Here is a 24,980-nt window from a genome sequence, read left to right as displayed (position 1 = left end):
CATGTGGCACAAACAAGGTCCGCTGTGACTCCAAGTTCCGCTGGTGTATGCATGGAATCTGCTCTGACCTCGAGCAGAGTCTGGGCTTTGTTAAAAAGGTCCAAGGTAAGATGTTCTCACAATGTTTCCCACTAAAGTTAGCCATAGGTATTATCATTTCACTGTATACTCTATACTGCATGGTGGAAATATGACGGAAATATGAAGTATAAATGCCTTAAAAGTTAAAACAGTGGTTCTCAAACATTTCCATGTAAAGGACCACCAAATTGATATGGGGCCTATTTTGGCCGCAGACCAGCATTCTGAAAAGATTTTGTGACAGGGACACTCCCCCATGAGGGAAGATATAGTACATTATCAAAATGTTCTCCACAGTATTCAAGATGTTTCAAAAATAGCAAGCTCGTAACACTTGAAACACTTTGGTGAGCCTGTATCTAGGTTGTTTTCAAACCTGTACAAAGTATCAAATAGGGTATAAATTGTTCTTCATTTAGCTGGGGACCCCCTTGAGTCCCTATTTTGAGAACCACTGTGATTGTATAAAAAATAAAATGTTTTGCTCATTTAAAAAAATACCAAATATTTACATTGCACCCTGTTCCCCCTCCTTTCCTTTGTGTCTGTTATCAGCCTGCGAGTCGATGGCCGATGTCTTATACAAGACAGTGTCAACCCTGGGCTGCAATCCCTACATGAACAGCCAGAGGGCAGCATGCTACTGTGAAGAAGATCCGAGGGAAGAGCTGTAGATAGAGACTGAAAACCAGTATTCCTCAAACTTTTGAATTTCAAAGTCTCCCTTTAACTCTGACAGTGTACAAATGGACCCTGTCAGGTCCATTTGGTTCCATACGTACTAGGGATGTGCCGATGAGACATTTTGGGCGATATCGATATCCGATATAATTAATTGCTGCTATGGCCGATAACCGATATTACCGAAAAATACATGTAACAGTATATCTGCACTGTAGGCTTAGGCAAGTCAGATTTAACTTTAATACCTTTATATTTAATATTGTGAGCTTGTAGATCTGTTCAAGCTGTTACTTTGGGCTTGTTTATCTGTAAAGACAGACCGATTAATCGGACCGATTAATTAATCGGTCTGATTGATTAATCGAACCGATGCCGATTAATCTAAAAACACTTAAAATCGGCCGATACCGATGTGTTTGCCGATTAATCTCCCATCACTTTACGTACATTGTCAGAGTTAACAGACTTGGAAGGAGAATTTCAGACCCCCAACCCCGAGAGTCCCTGGATCCCGCTTTGAGAACCAACGCCTTAAAGTTACTCATTCAACTCACACACAGAGAGAGAAATTACAGAGTCTAAGTCATGTCCATGGAATACATATTTATAGACTGTTTGACAAAGAGAAAACACTGTGCATATTTAGAGCGAGAACAAAGAAGCCTCTCTGAGTTCACATGCTTTAGAGCAGGGGTGCCCACACTTCTTTTGACTTGAGAGCTACTTTCAAAATGACTCAACAAGATCTACCCGCCAAACAAAGAATATTATACCATTGCTGAAAATAGTTTAAATATGGAATAGCAGAGCTGGCGTTACATATAAGACAAATACACTTGGAATTGGAAATAGAGGGGGAGAAATGGAATAGCTTTTTTGTATTTAATCTGTAATGCTACTGACGTTTGTGCACAAAAACGCTCTTGAAAACAAAATAGTGGGTTTGAGCTGACAGGCCCTTTTTTATGTCAATCAATCAAGTCACCTTAATTCAAGTGGCAGATGCCAAAAATATTGTAATACTTTTTAGGGGCATGTCATGTGAAGCACAGCCCTTGTGATCTACTGGTAGATCGCGATCTACCCTTTGGGCACCCCTGCTTTAGAGAGTCATGGTTAGTGTGATATTTTCTGGTTAAAACAAAAACCATGAATCATTGCTATAGAGTGTTCATTATTCAGTAACGGGTGTCTCCTTGACTCTCTCCGGTTCTTTAATAAACAGAAAATACATTTTTAGGTTGGTTGCCAATTTCATCCAATCAGGAATGAGTACTCATTTATCACCTTCAATTTGATAGTGTTCCAGTTCTGTCTGCTCATTCATTTGTGTCTTCCAATATCACTTGTTTATCCTGTCTGCTATCCCAACATGAAAATGGATTTTCTTTGTTTTTACTAAAGAGCTGGCAAGACCCCCTGTTACCTATAGCAACTATTACTATCCATTGTACACATTTCTAACACAAAACTATCACTTACTGCAGGTCTCATATGGTAAATGCAAATGAGGGTGACTTTGGGTTTTGTGAGTTTCATTTCATTTTGAATGTATGCAGTATTAGAATATATTAAGTATTCAGTATCTGAATATGGCTAGGCTACTCATTTTTCAGAGTATTTGTACAATGCTCATAGATGCAATATTCTTCAAACATATGTCTGTTCTCTGTAGTTTTAGCACAAGGCCTCATTAGCATATTGTTTTGACAACCCCACTGGCTATGACCTCATTAAAATAAATTATTTTTGATAAAGATGTACGCGATATATACTGCCTCTGTTTTCTTCTAACAGGTGATATGGATTCATTAGAGTGAGGCTCAGTGTTGCTTGTTTGTATTCAAATTAATCAACTGAGCCAATAGTTTCATGTAAATCGTCAGTGTCAGGTGGAAAACTTGTATGTCCAAAACCTTTATTATTTAAAAAATATATTTCATTAGCCTCATAGCATAATTAACTACATCGCTTTTAGGCCCAAGTAAATTTACAATTTTGCCTAACTCCACTCCCTGCTGGCTATGTCCTCCTAAGCCAATCATGATGCTTGTTCACATTCCAAAACTTGGGGCAATAAGCCAGGGTGAATCAGCACAGCAGTGTTGGGAGAGCATGAGTTAGGCAGATAAAATATGACTTAGGAGGACATTACAAAAAAGCACTTCTTGCCTAAGTCATCTCTTTGACATAGGATAGTGTTTTTTTTTGTTCTGTTTTTTGTCTTTTCCGAAAACCTTTAAATATATAACATAGGCAATTATGCTATGAGGATAACAATTAGTCATATTTGTAGATCTTCTGTTTTCACCATTTCTAAATTTTAGAAATGGTGAAAACAGAAGATAAGACAAATATGACTTATAGAGGGTATGCGCGTGACATCATCATCAAACCTGGACATTATGCAGGAATGCCTACTAAGTGTCAAAAAACTACTTTCTGGCCCTGACAGCCCATGCATCCAAACAGAAAAGTCCAATCTGATTGCATTAAACAACATTAAACAATGTTTAAACTCACTTTGCCTGTTGCTTTGCCACTCGATTTGCCACTCGATGTGCCATTCACTTTAAGCATGCGCATACCCTCTATAGGCAATTATGCTATGAGTCAAACGATTTATAAAAAGCGACAAGCTTTTAGATCTACTGTCTTCACTTCTTTTGACCCGACGAAGTAGGGCATTCATTTACACATTAATTTACACATATATATATATATATATATGATGACCGTTGCTGTGTGTCACTCACTCTCATAGAGCTATAATATAATTGTCACTCTCCTTCTCTCTCTCTCTCTATTTACTGTCAGCGAAATATGGAGACACTGTAGGAGGTTTCTGCCCGAGAGCAACAAAACGTACAGTATTGTCTATTACTGCTGTTTCCATGTGTAAATGTAAATGTATTAGTAGCCTTGTTATTTTCTGTGAATAAATGCATTACTAATTGTAATTTGCGTGGAATGATTTAGTGCGCAATGCGCATTAGTTGCTTGAGTGTAGAAGTCCAAGCATATTGTTATGCCTGATTAAATACAGACGTTTGAGCTTGTACATCAGGTATTTTAGGTTGCATATACCTCTGTCATATAACGAAGTTTGAATCAGGCTTTAGTCACACTATTTCTTTTCCATGTCACATGAACGTTCTCTATAAACAATAGGCACCTACAATTTGGAAATGAGACAGAAATTGTCTATGGACGTTCTAGAAGTGTTTTTCAAGCCGGTAAATTGCTGTAAAATATAAACAAATTTCTTGACCATGCCAAATCTGAACGGAGGCCACAGTAATCAAGCTTGAGACATGCATCCAACAACTGACCTAGAAAACGATGTTGACCGGTTGTAGTCATAAATGAACTGCAGCACTGCTCTCCTCCAAATGATTTCTAATAGAAATGTCAGTCACTTTAATGCAACCAAATTGTGTGGCCAGGCAAAGTGGCAAAGATAGCCTTAGCTTATAATGTATGATTAACCAGAAATGCCGCAAACCACAGCAATATACAGTATGGCTTACATTGGGGATTTATATTCAGTGAAGTTTGTATACTATGGTATGTTTATGGGGCAATGCAGTGGAGTGTGTGTGTGTGTGTGTGTGTGTGTGTGTGTGTGTGTGTGTGTGCGTGTGTGTGTGTGTGCGTGCGTGCGTGCGTGCAATCCGTGCGTGCGTGCAATCCGTGCGTGCGTGCAATCCCTGCGTGCATGCGTGCGTGCATGGATCACTACTACCCCCTCCCGGGGGACTCCGGTCAGCTAAGTATAGGGTTTAAGTGTCTAGCGGTGATTCACTGTGGTTTGCCAATGGCCGCAGGCGTGGCAGCAGGACGTTGTTGTTGTCAGGGCTAAGGCAGGATGAAGATGGGGCCGCCACTGAGCACACGTTGGTTCTGGGGCCCGTTGGCCCTCAGCCCCCGGTTCTGGGGCCCGGTGGCCCTCAGCCCCCGTTGGTTCTGGGGCCCGTTGGCCCTCAGCCCCCGGCGCACACGTTGATTCTGGGGCCCGGTGGCCCTCAGCCCCCGGCGCACGCGCCCCGCGCAGTGTTGAGTACAGCGGGAGTCTCCTTCCCCGCACACCAACACATGACAGTGCAAGAACACCTCCTGTGTCACACACACACACACACACACACACACACACACACACACACACACACACACACACACACACACACACACACACACACACACACCACACACACACACACACACACACACACACACACACACACACACACACACACACACACACACACACACTATTGATTACTCTTTCGATTAGTCGATTGATCAAGAAGTGCATTGTTTATATCTTTGCTGTATATGTTCATGGTGGGTTTTGTGAGGCTATATACTTGTTTATACGTGTGGTTTATTTTAGCCCGCCACCAATCTGTATGGTAATAAACCTGTGATGTAATATCCTATAAAAGCCATGTTTTATCTACAATCTTGTTAGCCACCCTAATGAAGGCATCAGGGCGATGAAGGCAACACGTAGGTGCGTTTTAATCTTGCAATGCATTAGCCACTTTAAATTAAAGTTGCTTGATTTTTCTACAAGAGTGCCTTGGTCCTTTTTGCATATACAACGCTGGTTTGAAATATAATTCTGCATACAAATAGTGAAGCGTCTACATTTCTACACAGATTAGATTATGCATTAATAATATGCAGCACAAAGAGTGAGACCGGCCAGTTGGCTCTCAGCATGCTTCTCTCACTCACACGGCTGTCCTTGCCGATGAACTTGAACACGGGGACCTGGTAGTGTTTGGAGAGTTGGTCCTTGGAGGTATACTGTCTCACCGTGTCATCTGAGATACAGCTGGGTGGGGAGAGTTTAATCAATATCTTAACACAGAGATTCTCATTGATTGATTGATTGAAGAATTTATTAACAGTTTGCAGAATTACAGTACATTTCAAGCACAAACTCAATACAAAGGCTGTTAACTGTGAGTGGACGACCCAATTAAGCATTACACTTGTTTCCAATAGGGTCCACCATGTTCAAATCATCAAAACATTTAGAGACGTACAAATAGACACTTCTATAGACAGAACAGGAATACATTTTAATGTCAACAACCTCCATATTGTATTGTATGTATTTGGCCGCGGAGCCCCATCTGAAAATATGTTATGCCAGGGACCCCATAACATCAGATTAATGTTATTAAAATATTAACTAATTTAGCTGGGGACCCCTGGGGACAACCAGTGTCTTAGCACAATACCTAGATATCCTAAGTGAAAGTGTGTATTCTTTTTTTCTAACAAGCTGTTATTTCATCACCATTAGCTGCCTTGGGGCTTTTGAGCCGTCGTGCTGCTGTCACAAACCTGGAAGTGCATTGTTTGTCCTGTCTATAGAAAAGCAAAAGGAGAGCAATCCCTGTGGATTCGGGCGGGGGATGACATTCAGCAAGCATTGAGTGTTTCCCATTTGCTTCTGATAAGGCATGCAGTTCCGTGTTTCGATTTTCTCTACCTAAGCCCCATTCTTCTGTATCTATTCTGTTGTTTGCTCCCAACATTAATCAGAGTGAAAGAACAGTGGCATTTTTCACTTGATTTTCCTCCGAGGGGAATGGAGATGTTCTGTCTCATAAGCATCAAGGTGCTTATTTGAAAGCCTGGTGCAGTAGTAGGACACATACAGCCGTTGCTTCTGGACGTGTTGGACATTATTGAATTGTTAGAGTCTGTAGTACACATAGCAGGCCTGGAAGCTGCTGCTGGGATTAATAACCAATACTACTACTGCCATCGTGCCCCAGAGCAAGGCACTTGAGTTGCAGTGGCTCAGGAGGTAGGAGCGACCGCTTGTGAAACACAAGGTTCCCGGTTCAATCTCCCAGCTCCCCCTGGGTTCGTGTCAAAGTGACCTTGAGCAAGAAACTGAACCCTAGCTAATTGCTCCCAGTGAGCAGGTTGGTGCCTTGCATGGTTTCCGTCACCATCTGTGTGTGAATGTAATGCACATTGTGAAGTGCTTTGGATAAAAGCACTATATAAATGCACCCTTTACCATTATGCACGGTTTGAGAAACACTTTATTATAATGACCACACTGGGCGATATGGACACAATTAAATATCACGTTTATGACCAAATACCATGCAGCTAAATTCCATCGTTTTGCTGCATGGGGACCACCTGGAACCTTCTCAAGGACCACTGGTGGTCCCCGGACCACTGGTTGAAAACCACTGGCGTAAGTGATTAAAACCAGGAAAAGACAATACTTATCATATACTTATACACTTACAATATACTTACAATATCCAAAATCACAGATGATAATATATAGTGTCATATCAATATACTGTATGTCTATATCAATATATATATATCAATAATGACCTCTGGCAGAGAGCGAGTCTACCACCAGTGGAAGAGAAGAAGGTGGGGATGGATCGGCCACACACTTCGGAAGCCCAATACCAGCATCACAAGACAAGCCCTTAGATGGAACCCACAAGGCAAAAGAAAGAGAGGGAGGCCAAAGAACACCTGGCGCAGGGACCTTGAGACTGACATCAAGCAGTGTGGACTGACATGGAAACAGCTGGGAAAGAAGGCCCAGGATAGAGGACTCTGGCGAACTGTAGTCAACGGCCTATGCTCCATGAAAAGGAGCGATAGGCATAAGTAAGTAAAGTACTATATCAATATAATATTGACGTATTGCCCAGCCCTCATGACCACACTATACATACATCGCCTGTTGTAATGCATCACATTCTGTGTACAGTCAATTGATAATACTCAACGTCGGGTCTAGGGACCAAATGTGTCCACGGATTTGGCTCGATATTACAGTGCAGATTGGGGTCCCAGAAATAAAAAGTGTATCAAATGGTGGCTTGTGGCCTCTAATGCATATAGCCTACAGTAAAACTGGGCGTCCATGAAATATATCAAAAAATCACACCCGTGTGAACTGAGTGGTGTAAGGTCTTATATAGACTGATCAGCTGTGGTCTGACGTAATGTCTGACGTAATGAAATCACACCCGTGTGAACTGGGTGACCATAGCAACCATGCTCATTTTTTGGTACGAACAGACAGACATACGGACAGACAGTAAACTAACAAAGCCAGTTGTAGGAGTGGTTTACACCACTCAAAAAGGTTAGAGACGGATGGAGCTGAAGAGGAGTAGTGCTGTTGTTGTTTGGTTTTTTTTGGTTATTGTTTTGCTTTCTTTATATGAGTAATTGTCTTGTGTCATTGTTGTTTTTTGTATTTGTATTGTCATTTGTGTGGGAAAAAGGAAAATAAATTGTTGAAAAAAGAAAAAAAGAGACTCACTGCTCCATTACTCACCCATCCCTGATGAGGTAATACTTCAGTGCCTGGTCGGCCTTGGGGCTGGGCGTAGCGAAGCAGCTCTCCACCAGCGCAGACAACCCCTCCACCCTCTCCCGGGGCTCCACTCCGAAGAACAGGGAGTCCTGCAGGCGGAGCTGCGGCGGGGCGCTGTAGGGCTCCGAGAACTCGGCACTCTTGAAGAGCTCCAGTGAGAAGGGGAAGACGCCCTCGCTGTGGCCGGCCAGCTCCAGGGCAGAGCTGCGCAGGGTGGCCTGGTAGCCGTCCGACACCTGGTACTCCCTGGGGAACTCGCAGGTGACGGGGAGCAGCAGCTTGCTAGTGCGGATTATCATGTCGCGGCTGCTGCCGGGGCTGGTCCTGGGGAGGCCCGTTACCAGGTTAGTGCCCACGATCTTGTCGTCCGTTACCTGGGGGGGGGGGGGGGGGGGGGGGGACATTCAGTTCATATAGTTTCACTGACATTTCCAGGAGTTTGTGACCTTGAGCCACCAAAGGTAAAGGAAAAGCCTAATAGCTCCTCTGGGCCCAGAGAGTCCGGTGGAAGGTGATGCGGTCATGGGGTCAGCAGACTCTCTCTCTCGAGACAGACTGTCGGCTCACAGTGCTGCGTGCGTCCCCCTCCCCACACAGAGCAGGGGGCTTACATATACCCCCAAGGCCAACATGAGAGATGAATAGCACTTTATCTATATTTGTTCAAATTAGTTCAACGCAAAATGCTGCGTTCAAGTTCAGGAGACTTTGTGAAAAAAGCAATTCTCCCGAATGCTGCCTTCCGGTATGGCATGGAAAGGAGTGGCATTTCTTTCATCATAATTTCATTTCATTTTCTTTTTCATGAAATAATTTCCTTCCATCATCGTAAATGCTGCATTCGTGGTCTGGAAAGGGCAGTTGTTTTACAGACAGGTACGTATAGGGCCTTTGATGTCTATGTGTGTGCACGTGCCTGCATGGGCACTGACCTCCACCACGGTGCCGCAGGTCTTGAGGCTGAAGCTGAGGTTGACGTGGGTTCCGTTGGAGACCCCGCGGCACGAGGAGTTGGACAGGAAGAGGTCCAGCCCTCCGACCAGGTCCTTGGGAACTGACACCCTGATGGAGCTGGAATCACACTGCACCGGCACTGCAGCAGCAGAGGGAAGGAGACAGACAGACAGACAGCAGAGGGAAGGAGACAGACAGACAGGCAGCAGAGGGAAGGAGACAGACAGACAGGCAGCAGAGGGAAGGAGACAGACAGACAGGCAGCAGAGGGAAGGAGACAGACAGACAGACAGGCAGCAGAGGGAAGGAGACAGACAGACAGACAGACAGGCAGCAGAGGGAAGGAGACAGACAGACAGACAGGCAGCAGAGGGAAGGAGACAGACAGACAGACAGGCAGCAGAGGGAAGGAGACAGACAGACAGACAGGCAGCAGAGGGAAGGAGACAGACAGACAGACAGGCAGCAGAGGGAAGGAGACAGACAGATAGGCAGCAGAGGGAAGGAGACAGACAGACAGGCAGCAGAGGGAAGGAGACAGACAGACAGACAGGCAGCAGAGGGAAGGAGACAGACAGACAGGCAGCAGAGGGAAGGAGACAGACAGACAGACAGGCAGCAGAGGGAAGGAGACAGACAGACAGACAGACAGACAGACAGACAGACAGACAGACAGACAGACAGACAGACAGACAGACAGACAGACAGACAGGCAGCAGCGGGAAGGAGACAGACAGACAGGCAGCAGAGGGAAGGAGACAGACAGACAGGCAGCAGAGGGAAGGAGACAGACAGACAGACAGGCAGCAGAGGGAAGGATACAGACAGACAGGCAGCAGTGGGAAGGAGACAGACAGACAGACAGGCAGCAGAGGGAAGGAGACAGACAGACAGACAGACAGGCAGCAGAGGGAAGGAGACAGACAGACAGACAGGCAGCAGAGGGAAGGAGACAGACAGACAGACAGACAGGCAGCGGAGGGAAGGAGACAGACAGACAGGCACGCTGAGGCACGCACGGCATGATGGGAAACGGTCCAATTACCTGCTATCTAGTGCATGTCTTTCTGTCTGCCCGCGGCGCCCCGCCCCCGCCTGTCTAACTGTCTGCGAACTTGCTTGTGTGCCGCTGACGTTTCTGTCAGTCTCTCTTTCATTCTGTACATACAGTAGTAGTATACAGTACACTCACACAGGTGAACTTTTTCTGAGACCCTTTGATAACAGAAAAAGTACACAGTACACACACACATCGACAAACAAGCAAACATTCAGGCATCTATTAACATATCTCGCACACGCACACACACACACACACACACACACACACACACACACACACACACACACACACACACACACACACACACACACACACACACACACACACACACACACACACACACACTAATCTAAATCTCACCTTGACATTTGAGTTTATCCTCTCCCAGTTCCAGCCCGCGAGGACAATGGCACCGATAGGAGTCCCGCAGTGCAGAGCAGCCATGGCTGCAGCCTCCGTTGTTGGCGTGACAGCCAGCTATCTCTGCATGCACGGTGCAAGGAGAAAGAAAAAGAAAACCCACAAGGATAAAGCACGCCACGCGGTTAAATGACCAAGTCACCTGCAGCACCGCATGATGAATAAAAACACAGGAACATTGCCTTATTATACCTTTGCAGTTGCGTCTATCTTCAGCCAGCGCGCGGCCCGGCCCGCACTCACAGCGCCTGGAGCCTTTGGTGTTGACACAAACCTCCGCACACCCCCCGTTGTCCTTCTCACATTCATTCACATCTGAACACGCAACACAACACAACACACCACAACACAACACAACACAACACACCACAACACAACACAACACAACACAACACAACACAACACAACACAACACAACACACCACAACACAACACAACACAACACAACACAACACAACACACCACAACACAACACAACACAACACAACACAACACAACACAACACAACACAACGAAATGTTAATGGTTGTAGTTTGGTTTCTACAGTATGTATACCTGGAGGTCCAGTTGAATGGAGTTTACCAGATCATGCTATCGTCAGTATGCTTAGTGTAAATGACCAAGCTCATATGCCACACAGCAGTGACTAAAATACTTTCCTCTGACTAACTTTCGTTGATTGCCAATGCCACTCATCTTTAGCATCCATCCTTGTAAGATAAATACCATATGGCTGCAAACAGACACAAAGGGAGGCGGATGAATTGTCTGTAGCCAAAGAGCTGGCATTCATGATGAGAGTGAGGAGACATCATTGGCAGACAAAGTAAAAAAAGAAGGCATCAGGCGTTTGTCAGTGTGGGCCTCACTTGACACATTTGGTCCATGAGTGAACGATGTGACGAAGGGACTGGCGCGCGGCGCGGGGTTCTCAAAGTGTATTTGTCACCCCTCATTAGCTGTGCCTCCATCTCTGTGAAGCCTCCTTCATACACTTCTCTCTCTGACTGCTGGAGTCTTGGTCCTCCAGCTGCCATCCTACAGTAGAGCTGCTGCTCAACAGCCTCCCTCTTCCACTGCCATCCTACAGTAGAGCTGCTCAACAGCCTCCCTCCTCCACTACCATCCTACAGTAGAGCTGCTGCTCAACAGCCTCCCTCCTCCACTACCATCCTACAGTAGAGCTGCTCAACAGCCTCCCTCCTCCACTGCCATCCTACAGTATAGCTGCTGCTCAACAGCCTCCCTCCTCCACTGCCATCCTACAGTATAGCTGCTGCTCAACAGCCTCCCTCCTCCACTACCATCCTACAGTAGAGCTGCTGCTCAACAGCCTCCCTCCTCCACTACCATCCTACAGTAGAGCTGCTCAACAGCCTCCCTCCTCCACTGCCATCCTACAGTATAGCTGCTGCTCAACAGCCTCCCTCCTCCACTGCCATCCTACAGTAGAGCTGCTGCTCAACAGCCTCCCTCTTCCACTGCCATCCTACAGTAGAGCTGCTCAACAGCCTCCCTCCTCCACTACCATCCTACAGTAGAGCTGCTGCTCAACAGCCTCCCTCCTCCACTACCATCCTACAGTAGAGCTGCTCAACAGCCTCCCTCCTCCACTGCCATCCTACAGTATAGCTGCTGCTCAACAGCCTCCCTCCTCCACTGCCATCCTACAGTAGAGCTGCTGCTCAACAGCCTCCCTCCTCCACTGCCATCCTACAGTATAGCTGCTGCTCAACAGCCTCCCTCCTCCACTGCCATCATACAGTATAGCTGCTGCTCAACAGCCTCCCTCCTCCACTGCCATCCTACAGTAGAGCTGCTCAACAGCCTCCCTCCTCCACTGCCATCCTACAGTAGAGCTGCTCAACAGCCTCCCTCCTCCACTGCCATCATACAGTATAGCTGCTGCTCAACAGCCTCCCTCCTCCACTGCCATCCTACAGTATAGCTGCTCAACAGCCTCCCTCCTCCACTGCCATCCTACAGTAGAGCTGCTGCTCAACAGCCTCCCTCCTCCACTGCCATCCTACAGTAGAGCTGCTCAACAGCCTCCCTCCTCCACTGCCATCCTACAGTAGAGCTGCTGCTCAACAGCCTCCCTCCTCCACTGCCATCCTACAGTAGAGCTGCTCAACAGCCTCCCTCCTCCACTGCCATCCTACAGTAGAGCTGCTGCTCAACAGCCTCCCTCCTCCACTGCCATCCTACAGTAGAGCTGCTGCTCAACAGCCTCCCTCCTCCACTGCCATCCTACAGTAGAGCTGCTCAACAGCCTCCCTCCTCCACTGCCATCCTACAGTAGAGCTGCTGCTCAACAGCCTCCCTCCTCCACTGCCATCCTACAGTAGAGCTGCTCAACAGCCTCCCTCCTCCACTGCCATCCTACAGTATAGCTGCTCAACTGCCTCCCTCCTCCACTGCCATCCTACAGTAGAGCTGCTGCTCAACAGCCTCCCTCCTCCACTGCCATCCTACAGTATAGCTGCTCCACAGCCTCCCTCCTCCACTGCCATCCTACAGTAGAGCTGCTGCTCCACAGCCTCCCTCCTCCACTGCCATCCTACAGTATAGCTGCTCAACAGCCTCCCTCCTCCACTGCCATCCTACAGTAGAGCTGCTGCTCAACAGCCTCCCTCCTCCACTGCCATCCTACAGTAGAGCTGCTGCTCAACAGCCTCCCTCCTCCACTGCCATCCTACAGTAGAGCTGCTCAACAGCCTCCCTCCTCCACTGCCATCCTACAGTATAGCTGCTCAACAGCCTCCCCCCCACACTGCCATCCTACAGTATAGCTGCTCAACTGCCTCCCTCCTCCACTGCCATCCTACAGTAGAGCTGCTGCTCAACAGCCTCCCTCCTCCACTGCCATCCTACAGTATAGCTGCTCCACAGCCTCCCTCCTCCACTGCCATCCTACAGTAGAGCTGCTGCTCAACAGCCTCCCTCCTCCACTGCCATCCTACAGTAGAGCTGCTGCTCCACAGCCTCCCTCCTCCACTGCCATCCTACAGTATAGCTGCTGCTCAACAGCCTCCCTCCTCCACTGCCATCCTACAGTAGAGCTGCTGCTCAACAGCCTCCCTCCTCCACTGCCATCCTACAGTATAGCTGCTGCTCCACAGCCTCCCTCCTCCACTGCCATCCTACAGTAGAGCTGCTGCTCAACAGCCTTCCTCCTCCACTGCCATCCTACAGTAGAGCTGCTGCTCAACAGCCTCCCTCCTCCACTGCCATCCTACAGTATAGCTGCTCAACAGCCTCCCTCCTCCACTGCCATCCTGCTACAGTAACACCACCCCCTCTACTGCCTGTCCTCCTGCCACCTCCCGCTATAGTGCCACTGTGCCAGTGGTGGGAAAAGTACTTAAAATACAAAATAGTAGAGATAGAACTTGAAAATAGCGCACAATGCATTGTGAGGTTGTAGATCTACTATTTTCAAATGGCTGAAATGTACGCGTACTGTATATACGGCTGAAGTGGTTAATGTAACTTGAAACTAGTAACGCTTTTGTTTTCTTCCAAACAATTGTAGTGGAGTAATAATAATATTTGCCTCTTAGATGCAATGAGTAGAATAAATAAACGTACTGAAAATTGGAAAAACCTATTTCGATCTTATCATCGTATACATCATCATACATCATCTCATTCCGACCAATCAGAAGTGTTATGCAATGTTTGTGTTTACACGAACACTCAGAATTGTCTATTCATTGTCACTACATATTTGTGTAGGACAAAGGTTGTGTTAGCACATGCACCAAAAGCTGGACATAAGAGGGGCTATCGCCCCAAATACCTCAAATTTGTACTTATTATTAAGTACAGTACTTCAGTAAAATGTAATGTACTTAGTTCGTTACTGTACACCAGCGCACTCTGCTGCCACCTCCCGCCACGGCCACCCTGCACCTCTAGACCATGACACTCTGCTGCCACCTCCCGCCACGGCCACCCTGCACCTCTAGACCGTGACACTCTGCTGCCACCTCCCGCCACGGCCACCCTGCACCTCTAGACCGTGACACTCTGCTGCCACCTCCCGCCACGGCCACCCTGCACCTCTAGACCATGACACTCTGCTGCCACCTCCCGCCACGGCCACCCTGCACCTCTAGACCGTGACACTCTGCTGCCACCCCCCGCCACGGCCACCCTGCACCTCTAGACCATGACACTCTGCTGCCACCTCCCGCCACGGCCACCCTGCACCTCTAGATCGTGACACTCTGCTGCCACCTCCCGCCACGGCCACCCTGCACCTCTAGACGATGACACTCTGCTGCCACCTCCCGCCACGGCCACCCTGCACCTCTAGACCGTGACACTCTGCTGCCACCTCCCGCCACGGCCACCCTGCACCTCTAGACCATGACACTCTGCTGCCACCCCCCGCCACGGCCACCCTGCACCTCTAGACCGTGAAAAAAACAAAATACCAGTACCCAAAAGGAGTGGGTACCATAATTAATTAATATGGTTAATATGGTTAATCAATTAATCCCCTCCCCCGCTGGCATCCTGCTGCCACACTCTGCTCAACGTTGAGTCAGCAAATGCACACTCTAACCTTTGTGTTAATTTAAGGGTACTGTGTACAGAGCACGCCAGCGTTGGCTCAGATACACTATGCCCAATAATATTAGTCTGAGGACTGTAGAAAATAATTACATTATGCTGTGGACTGTTGGCTTGTCGGATGCTGCAAATGTGTTGTTTCCATGGTGATATTGGGAACATTCCATAGAGATAAGCTATCACCAGGCATTGAAGCATGGAAATCTGTTCTTGTTGGCAAGCAGCGTACTAAACAGTATAAATAGATTGAAATGAAGATTCATCCTGAACATACATAACGGAATAAGTCACTAAAATCCATAACAAGTAAGCCAAACAAAACATTTAAATCGTGTTTGTTTGTTTGTTTGTTTTGCCTTATTTCTCTCAAACTTTTTTTTTACTCTGAAGAATCTTTCCCACGCTGTGGATTCCCTTATCTCCCTGAGTCATGCTTCATTTACCAGTGTTGTTTTTGTTGACTGAAACTAAAACTAAAAATGTTCGTCAACTGCCCTTATTCACTGAGGAAAACAAAATAAAAATGAGCTACGATGACTAAAACTATGACTAAATATATACTGACAATTTTGTCAACAAATAAAAACTAGATAAAAACTAAGTTATGATGACTAAAACTAAATATAATGACAATTTCGCCAACAAATTAAAAACTATACTGAAATGCCAGGGAGGGACTAGTGGACAAGAGTAGAACTTAAAGACAAGTCAATTTATATTTCTAAATTACTTCTAAATGATCTATTCTACACAATTTTTTACACACGTATGCATACGTGCGTGCGTGCAGGTGTGTGTGTGTGTGTGTGTGTGTGTGTGTGTGTGTGTGTGTGTAATTCCTGTTCTGTCCTTTGTCTATATAGAAGTGTCTATTTGTACGTCTCTAAATGTTTTTGATGATTTGAACATGGTGGACCCTATTGGAAACAAGTGTAATGCTTAATTGGGTCGTCCACTCACAGTTAACAGCCTTTGTATTGAGTTTGTGCTTGAAATGTACTGTAATTCTGCAAACTGTTAATACATTTTTCAATCAAAATTCAATCAATCAATCAATGTGTGTGTGTGTGTGTGTGGTAGTCTGGGAGCCGTGGGGGTGAACGTGTTTCGTCAGATAAAGTTTTTTTCTCAACTGATTCTTGTAGCTTGGGGTCACCTCTTAACAATAATCAAGAGGATGCCCAGTGATATCCCTTGAGCATTACAAACAAATCCCTGAAAATAAAGCTTTATATTATTTAATGCAGAAATACTTGGCATTTAGACTCTAAATGCATCACATTTTCTTTCTACAGTGTTTATGAATGTGGGTATGCACAATGTATTTGATTCATGATTAATGCATTATTAATTAATGCATATTAACCCCCTATTAACCCCATGCCTGAAAACCCCCAAATCCCATAAAATATATTTTTGAGGGGCCCTTGCCCCTCCTATGCCGAGCTTTTCGTGTTTGTGTAAACACAAACATTGAAGATAAAAGTGAAGACGGAAAAGTGAGGACGCAAATTGTGATTGGCTGAATGACTTTTGTGATGATTTGATGGTTGAGCACGCAATGTGATGTATGATGATGGATGATATTGATGATGTATGATGATAAGAGCACCCCTCACTTCACATGGGTGTGATTTCTTTTTTGATATACAGGTTTAATGTTTGTTTTTAGTTCAATGTTTGTTTTAAAAACGCCATTGACAATGAAGGGAAAATGTACGTCATCTTGTCCCTAACACAAACATTAAATGCCATTAACAATGTTTGTTTTACATCACCATTACATCACCTAATCAACATGAGTTAGACTTTAATATATTAGCGCCCCTCACTTCACACAGGTGTGATTTATTATTATTATTTTTGAGTGGTGTAAACCACTCCTACAACTGGCTTTGTTAGTTTACGTGTCTGTCCGTACCAAAAAAAATGAGCATGGTTGCTATGGTCACCCAGTTCACACGGGTGTGATTTCATCTTTGTTGGTTTACGTGTCTGTCCGTACCAAAAAAAATTGCATGGTTGCTATGGTCACCCAGTTCACACGGGTGTGATTTCATTACGTCAGACATTACGTCAGACCACAGCTGATCAGTCTATATAAGACCTTACACCACTCAGTTCACACGGGTGTGATTTTTTATCTAATGAATCTATTTTGGCGTGTTTATCCATGAATGTGGATATGTACATCCATCCATCCATCTTCAACCGCTTATTTGTAGTCGGATTGCGTGGGCAACAGCTCCACCAAAGAGCTCCAGACTTAAGTGGTTGACACCCAGCACAATGAAACATATTTAGCCAGAAGCTTATTATATGTTTCATACATAGAAAATGTCAAAACCTACCTTTCTACTGAAAGGTAGAAAAGAAAAGCAGCGCACCTTGGCCCAAAATGGTTGAAAATCTGTCAACATGTTACAATTTGTATTCATGCGGGTCTAGACGCGTCATCATGCATCGCGTTTTCGTTCAAAGGAAGTAATTCATTATAGACCCATTTTGGGCGGGAACCCCTTTTGGTGTTAGCATTATGTTATGCTTTAGCTATTGAAAAATAGCAGATCTACAAGCTCATAGCGCGCCACCGAGTGGCGCACTACGAGCTTGTAGGTCTGCTATTTTTGAAAAATCGAAGAACGACTGACATAGAAAAGATTTTTCAGAAAACTGTCAGGATGTAGAAGACATTTTTTGAATCTGATCTCAGGTCAAAATGGGTTAAGTGTGAAAAACATATTTTTCATTTACCTATGTCTTTAAGGTTTGTGCAGACCCACTGCTCACCCATGGTGGATCTGAAGTCTGAACACTTGGACAGCAATTATGTATCCATTTGTTAACCCAGTGGGAGTGAGTCATTATAATAGGTTTTCCATCATGCTCGCTTGAAGCACAATATAGGTAATTGTGCTCCTATTCAAAATATAAAAGGCACACCATTTAAATGGCTTGGTTGAATGCTTCTGAAAGTTATTCTGATTGTAATTATACTTCGTCATGGTTATTTCAGTATATGGACTGCTGAGCTTAATAACAGCCCTGGAATTCAGAGCACCTGATTGCACCTCTTGATTATTGTTAAAAGGTGACCCCAAGTTACAAGAATCAGTTGAGAATCATCTGACGAAACCACGTCAGAGTGGTTGAACTGGACATTGTTCTATAACTAGATGTTGATGTTGTCTTGTTAGACTATAGGCTACTAGCCTGGTAAACCAACCACCCTGGAGGTAGGCTACTGCATGGGTTCAGTTGGTTGAACTGGACATTGGTTCAATCATTTGGTGTTGTCTTGTTGTACTGTACTGGGATCAGTTAGTTAAACAGGATGCAAGCATCGATATTTCTGCGACTGGTTATGGTTCCAAATACATTTGCAGATTCAATCAAAACATGTTCCATTCCTGGATGTATTTCTTACAATTGTGTTTTTCATCAAAAGGATGACAGAAAATGCTATGTGAAATATTTTTTTAGATTAGATGGAAACATATTGGCTGACAAAAAAGTAAAGGGCTAAAATAATTGTCAGACTAAAACTAGACTAAAATGTCAACAGTTTTTGTTGACCAAAACTAGACAAATACATTTACAGATTATTGGACTAAGATTAAGACTTAAATGCTCGATTTTTAGTCGACTAAAACATGACTAAATAAAAATAGGATGAGTTTGACAAAATACTATAAAAACTAACAACGGTGATTGAAACTGGACTAAGACTGAGACTAAATTTAAAAATAGCCGACAAAAACAACACTGATTTATACTCTGTCATACAATGGCGTCTCTCACTGAAATTACATTACATTACATTACAGTCATTTAGCAGACGCTTTTATCCAAAGCGACTTACAATAAGTGTATTCAACATAGGTAGGGAACAAAAACTACTAATCACCAGAAGTCTTTAGTGCATTTTCTGCAAAAACAAGCAACCAAGAGTATACCTAGTGCTAAGGTAAAAGTGCAATATATCAGCTACCTATTTCCTTAAACAGATGAGACAAAATAGCTAAATCAAATGAGCATGAGCTAAAGCAATTAAGTGTATCGACTAAACAAGATCCAATAAACAATACAACAATAGAAAACAAGCGTTCGTACAACTAGTTAACAACAAGTAGGTCAGGCAGAGAGGAAGGGTAGTGTTTCCTGAAGAGGTGGGTTTTCAACCTGCGGCGAAATATGGGCAGTGACTCTGCTGTCCTAACATCAGTGAAATGTATACAGCAGTGGTTTGCAAACTGTTTAGCTCGAGACCCAAAAGATAAATTAGACGTTTGCCGTCCACAAACTAGTGAAAATATCAGACCTGCTAATTTCACTACTGTTTTTTTTTTTTTTAATACTTTTGAAAAATGTTGGAATTGTTTTCAATTGATGAAACGTTGTGACTTTCTTGATTGGTCCGTGACCCAAGCATGCGTCCCACTGTTTGGGAAATAATGGAATACAATATCTGTTTACCTGTCATCCGTCTCTCTCTCTTCTCCTACTCACCCAGACAAGTCTGTCCATCAGCTCCCAGAAAAGTTCCAGGGGCACAGCGACACTCCGCTTCGGGACACGGTCGACCCCTGCACTCCACCTCATCACAGATGTCATAGAAATCTGCACAAACACAACACATACACTTAGATTAGAACACCTCAAAGATACGGTATGTTCCGTGCAAATAAGAAGCACACAACGACCCACTGAGTGACAGCACTGAATGCACAAAGTGATATCATCAGTGTTTGTTGATTGAACAAATCCTTTTTGCCCTCTACACTTAAGAGAGCCCACGCAAAACTGCCCAAAAATCACTTTCACCTAGAAAATCCATTCACATTTTTTATAATTCAGCTGACTGTGGAGACACATGCTGGAACTTTTTACTTTGAAATGTTTTATAGTTTCTGAGTTATTTAATTTAAACGCCAAATACATTCTCAATGGCGAAAACACAAACTTTGGCACCACGTATTAAAAAAAGAAAAAATCATTGTTTTGATTTTTTTGATTTTTTTTAAATAAAATAAATAAATATATATATATATATATATATATATATATATATATTTATTTATTTATTTTCACAGACGTCCACAGACGTCTTGGGCTCTGCCCGTGCGGTAATACCAAAGACGTCCACAGACGTCTTGGGCACAAAATGTGATCTTTGACAAAAAATTATCTACAAGCTCACAATGCATCCCATAGCAACACATTGTGAGCTTGTAGACTGGCTGTTTTTGGTGGACGTTTGCCCTAGAATAGAGAGGGTTCATGTGATTAAACACTTAAGACATGAGTGGATTCTACAATGCCTTCTTCAGTAGTTCTCACACTTTCAAGATTTGAAAACAATGTTAAACAAATAGCACATTAGTACAGGACATCTATGGAAAATACAGGGTCAACCTCAATCTAATTGCAAAAAACCCGAACTCAGCTGATTTTGCATCTTCAATATATCCTGAATAATAATAATAAGTTGCCTGGAATTGTCTGAGGGGAAAGTGTTGAAAATGGCCTGTACAGTATGGCCACCATTGACATCCTATTACAAGGCAATATTTTCTAAATTTCCTTATGCTTTAAGTTGCATGTGACATGTCAAACTAGGGGGTTTTCATGATGCTGAATCCATTCCAAGCATTCGTTTTGCACAAAAACACTCATTGGGCTAAATTTGGCCATAGCAACTTGCCCAAATGTGATGATGTCAGCACATTTGGGCAAGTTTCCCCTCAGACAATTCCAGGCAACTTTTTTTCTGTTGTTGATATATTCATCCATCCATCCATCTTCAACCGCTTATCCGTAGTCGGGTCGCGGGGGCAACAGCTCCACCAGAGCAGAGTCCTGCAACGGGTCGGATACCCGTGGTTTCCCGTGGGTACCCGAGTTTGACGGGTGGGAACGGGCGGGACAATATACCTTTATAAGTTAACGGGTACGGGTACGGGCGGAACGCAACGCAACGCGGGTGGGTGACCTTTTTTAATCAGTGGACCCGCACTGCGCGATGTTATAAACAGCAGCTGAGCTGGGGGTTTTCCTCAACAGCGGAGACAAGTTAAATCCGTCACATGCCCAAGGAATCGTCAGTGATGTCACATCACTGCTGATTCCTTCATAATGGCGTTCTGTTTCTGCTGCTGTGCTGCTCTACTTCCTTGTTGCATAGCAGTGACATCACGGCCGAATCCTTGCTTCCTTATCGTAGCATTTCACGTGTGGAGTTTATTTTTTTATCACCAGGCTGCAGCCTGTAGCCTATATTTTCGTTCGCGCTGATGAAACACCAAGGGATTATAATGCCAACATTCAACACAAGATGTAAAGCTAACCCAGGTAATGTTGGCCTAATGCGCCACTCTGTCTAAGTGTAAATAAAGTTAAAAAGATTAGCCTGATGAGTGATGACCGTGTTTGAAACAGCCTTGGATCAAGACGGTCGACTCATCAGGCTAATCTTTTTTTATCATCCTCTCCTTGTTGATATATTATTCCAATATGCCATTTAAGTCGAAATCATGATATAACTTTATGTTGTGATAATAAGCAGCAGTAGCCTCAGTCAACTACATGTCTTCCGTTCCGTGTGCAACACACTGCCGCCGCCCACCGCCACCACCACCACCACATGCGGTGTTGGATGAAATAAAGTCAATGATATCTATCGGTGGCTGTGATACGAACGGGTAACGGGGCGGGTAACGGGTCCATTTTTTGACGGGCGGGGCGGATCTGGTTTTGAGATTTATATAAATCACGGGTAACGGGCGGGTTGCGGAACTGATGATTGACGGGCAGGACGGGTGCGGGTATCGAAAATTGGACCCGTGCAGGACTCTGCACCAGAGTGCTCCAGACTTCCCTCTCCAGAGCAACATTAATGACTTCCTCCTGGGGGATTCCGAGTCGATGTTTTTCCTCCAACTGCGCCTTGGTCTGCCCCGGGGTCTCCTCCCAGTGGGACGTGCGTCGAGGACCTCCCTAGGGAGGCGCCCGAGAGGCATCCTAACCAGATGCCCGAACCACCTCAGCTGACTCCTTTCCAGGCGAAGGAGCAGCGGTTCTACTCCGAGTCTCTCTCGTGTGACTGAACTTATTACTATATTGTAGATGCAAAATCAGCTGAGTTTGGGTTTTTTGCAATTAGATTGAGGTCAAATGACATTATTACTGGACTACATGCAAGTGACGTGCTGTGAGCTTGTACTGTATGTCTGTAATTTTTGAATAGCCAACGACGCTAAAATGTAAAATAACACAGATGCTTTCCCCGTTTTAAGGAGGATTTCACTTGTTATCTTATCTTCATAAAATTGTCCTGTAATTGAGCTGTAATTATCCTCACTAAGGGCTCATCATTATTATTTTTGTCTTCTCACTCTGTTATCTCAGAGGAGGGCTGTGGAGTGTGGACAGTTCAAAAAGCTGCCTACCAATGACATCATCGATGGGGATTCCAAGCTAATATGACGTACAGTAGACGTATAACTTCCTGGGAAGTTATAGCTTTATAAAAAATAGCAGACCTAACAAGCTCGTAGCGCGCCACTCGGTGGCACGCTACAAGCTTGTAGATCTGCTATTTTTCAATAGCTATAAGTATAACATAATGCTTAGTTAAAACACCAAAAGGGGTTCCCGTCCAGAATGGACGCCATTGTTCTAGCATCAATAGAAAATAAAATAAAAAGTTTGAAATGACCACCGATGATGATCGTGATACCAATGGTAACTGTCCACAGCTCACCTCATACCACATAGTTGGCACCATTAATGAGGACCAATTATATGAAATAAAGGATGATGGGATACGTTACCCATTTTCAACCTTATATCAGGCTACACTAATCCAAGACGATGGCGATGGAGTTCGAGACAGCTTTGTTCTCATGAAAATGACTCGACAAGTACCCTATTGGCCTAAATATAAGACTACGTTTTTTCCCCCAAAACATGGGGTTGTATTATAATCGGGGACTAGACTATTTGACATTCAATGTTCTTTTTCCACAAATTAATCTTGAAAAATGGGGGTCATCTTATTCGGCACAATATGGTATTATGCAGAGGATGATAGCTGCTTTCCTCACCATTCATGCACTTGCACCATCTACAGTTAATAAACACCATGACACTATGTTATTGCGCAACATTTCAACCGGAAGTACTGTGATGCACATTACATCACTTTTTTTACACAATTATTAGATACAGTTTTTTTGTTGTGGCGCTAGAGCGAGACCAGCCAAAAATGACCTAACTGTGTACTGTTTCTGTTTTCTTGTTTATAATGTCCTCCTTACTCACGGCCACAGTAGACATGAAAGCAGACGGAGGGCCTAGGCAGACGGTAGACGTAGTAACCCCCGGGGCAGGCCTTCACGTCCACACTGGCGTTCCACTGGCAGCAGTTGTCATTGAAGCTGGCGCAGACGGGACGGGTGACGATGCCGTCACGAGTGTCAGGGTGACTTCCGTTTAGCCAGATGGGCGCGTGGGTGCCACAGTGGTTCTCGGAGATGCAGAAGGTCGGCATGGCGTCGCCCGCCATGCCCGTGAAGCGGTACCACTCTCCCGACACATGGCTGTCACACAGGGGCACGCCTTTGGACTGATTGACGTGGAACTCTGTGTTCCTCCAAGGCTCATTGAGGCTGATGTATGCGGAGCATGGGTCCAGGGCTGTGACAGACAGAGGGAGGAGAGAGAGAGAAACATTGAATTAGAAATAAAAGGCTGGGGCGGTGCCGGTTAAAAACAGAGATGCACAATGAATTGGCCAAGTATACTATACAGTAGCCTATATCTGTGTTAGCCGATATTTGGTTTAGGCTATTTGAGTACAAAGCAGATCCTCCAATTCATGAGCATGCAGGCTAAACATTGTGGAGGAGATATTTGTAATGGAGAAACTAACTCACAACTTGAGATTGCAAGAGACTGTATTCTTTGAAAAATGGGAGAAATGGACCCAACAAGATAACCAACAATAGATATGATGCTTGATAATGATACAGTATGAACAACACTGTAACGGAATGAAAATCTTCAAAGTATTTATAAATAATAATAATAAAAATAATAAGTAATAAGTAATAAGTAGTAAGTGTGTGTGTGTGTGTGTGTGTGTGTGTGTGTGTGTGTGTGTGTGTGCGCGTGCGTGCGTGCGTGCGTGCGTGCGTGCGTGCGTGTGTGTGTGTGTGGGGGTCAATGTAGGTTTACAGTACACACTTGGTTCTTTATTTAACTACTTAAGCCCGCTGTATGTGCCAGCTGTCATCGCAAGACTGTCAAATATTCGCAGCCAGTCAAGCGATTCTTGTGATGACAGCCCATACTGAAGCTGTCAGAAATGTACCCAGTGCTCTTTAGATACCTCATTAAAATGATATATAATGTGCATACAAAGTGTGATATCTTCCTTTATTTTCCTGAAGCGATTATAAGGCAAAGGTTGCAATCAAAACATTGTTTATTCATAAGATAATGCACCCAGTTCTCGTTTATTTTTCTTCTTTACATACCCTGGTATTGGTCGTGTCGTGGGCGACATGACACGACCAAAACAAGTGGAGGAGTCTATTTTCTTCAGAAATGTTTCATTTTTCTTTATTTCCTTTTTTTATACATTCTGTACGGTTTTAGGCATGAGTTAGCATTTGTAGTCTTTCAGTCATGTAGATGGGCTTGAGGAATGTTAAATGATTTCCTCCCAGCGGTATTAAGGTTATTTGTAAGGTCACTCTTTTGTTAGGGTACAGGCAGCAGTCTATCCTGTAAATTGAGCTGTCTATT

At 44.5% G+C, this 24,980-nt stretch overlaps 1 protein-coding gene across 1 annotated transcript; it reads right to left on the bottom strand.

Annotated features, from left to right (window-relative positions):
* Positions 1-4,623: 4,623 nt before the first annotated feature.
* Positions 4,624-23,751, bottom strand: oit3 (oncoprotein induced transcript 3; the record flags this gene model as incomplete). The annotated part of the gene is made up of 8 exons (XM_079512939.1): positions 23,493-23,751; positions 19,680-19,790; positions 10,782-10,904; positions 10,530-10,652; positions 9,085-9,245; positions 8,114-8,526; positions 5,506-5,605; positions 4,624-4,881 (listed from the first exon to the last, which is right to left on the bottom strand). Exons 1-8 carry the CDS (start codon positions 23,734-23,736, stop codon positions 4,624-4,626), a joined length of 1,533 nt encoding a protein of 510 aa, XP_079369065.1. The 5' UTR covers positions 23,737-23,751.
* Positions 23,752-24,980: the final 1,229 nt, after the last annotated feature.

Source organism: Electrona antarctica, assembly GCF_951216825.1.
Source record: "Electrona antarctica genome assembly, chromosome: 10".
Lineage (NCBI taxonomy): Eukaryota > Metazoa > Chordata > Actinopteri > Myctophiformes > Myctophidae > Electrona > Electrona antarctica.
The sequence above is the reverse complement of the archived record's forward strand: the minus strand, read 5'-3'. Positions and strand labels throughout refer to the sequence as shown.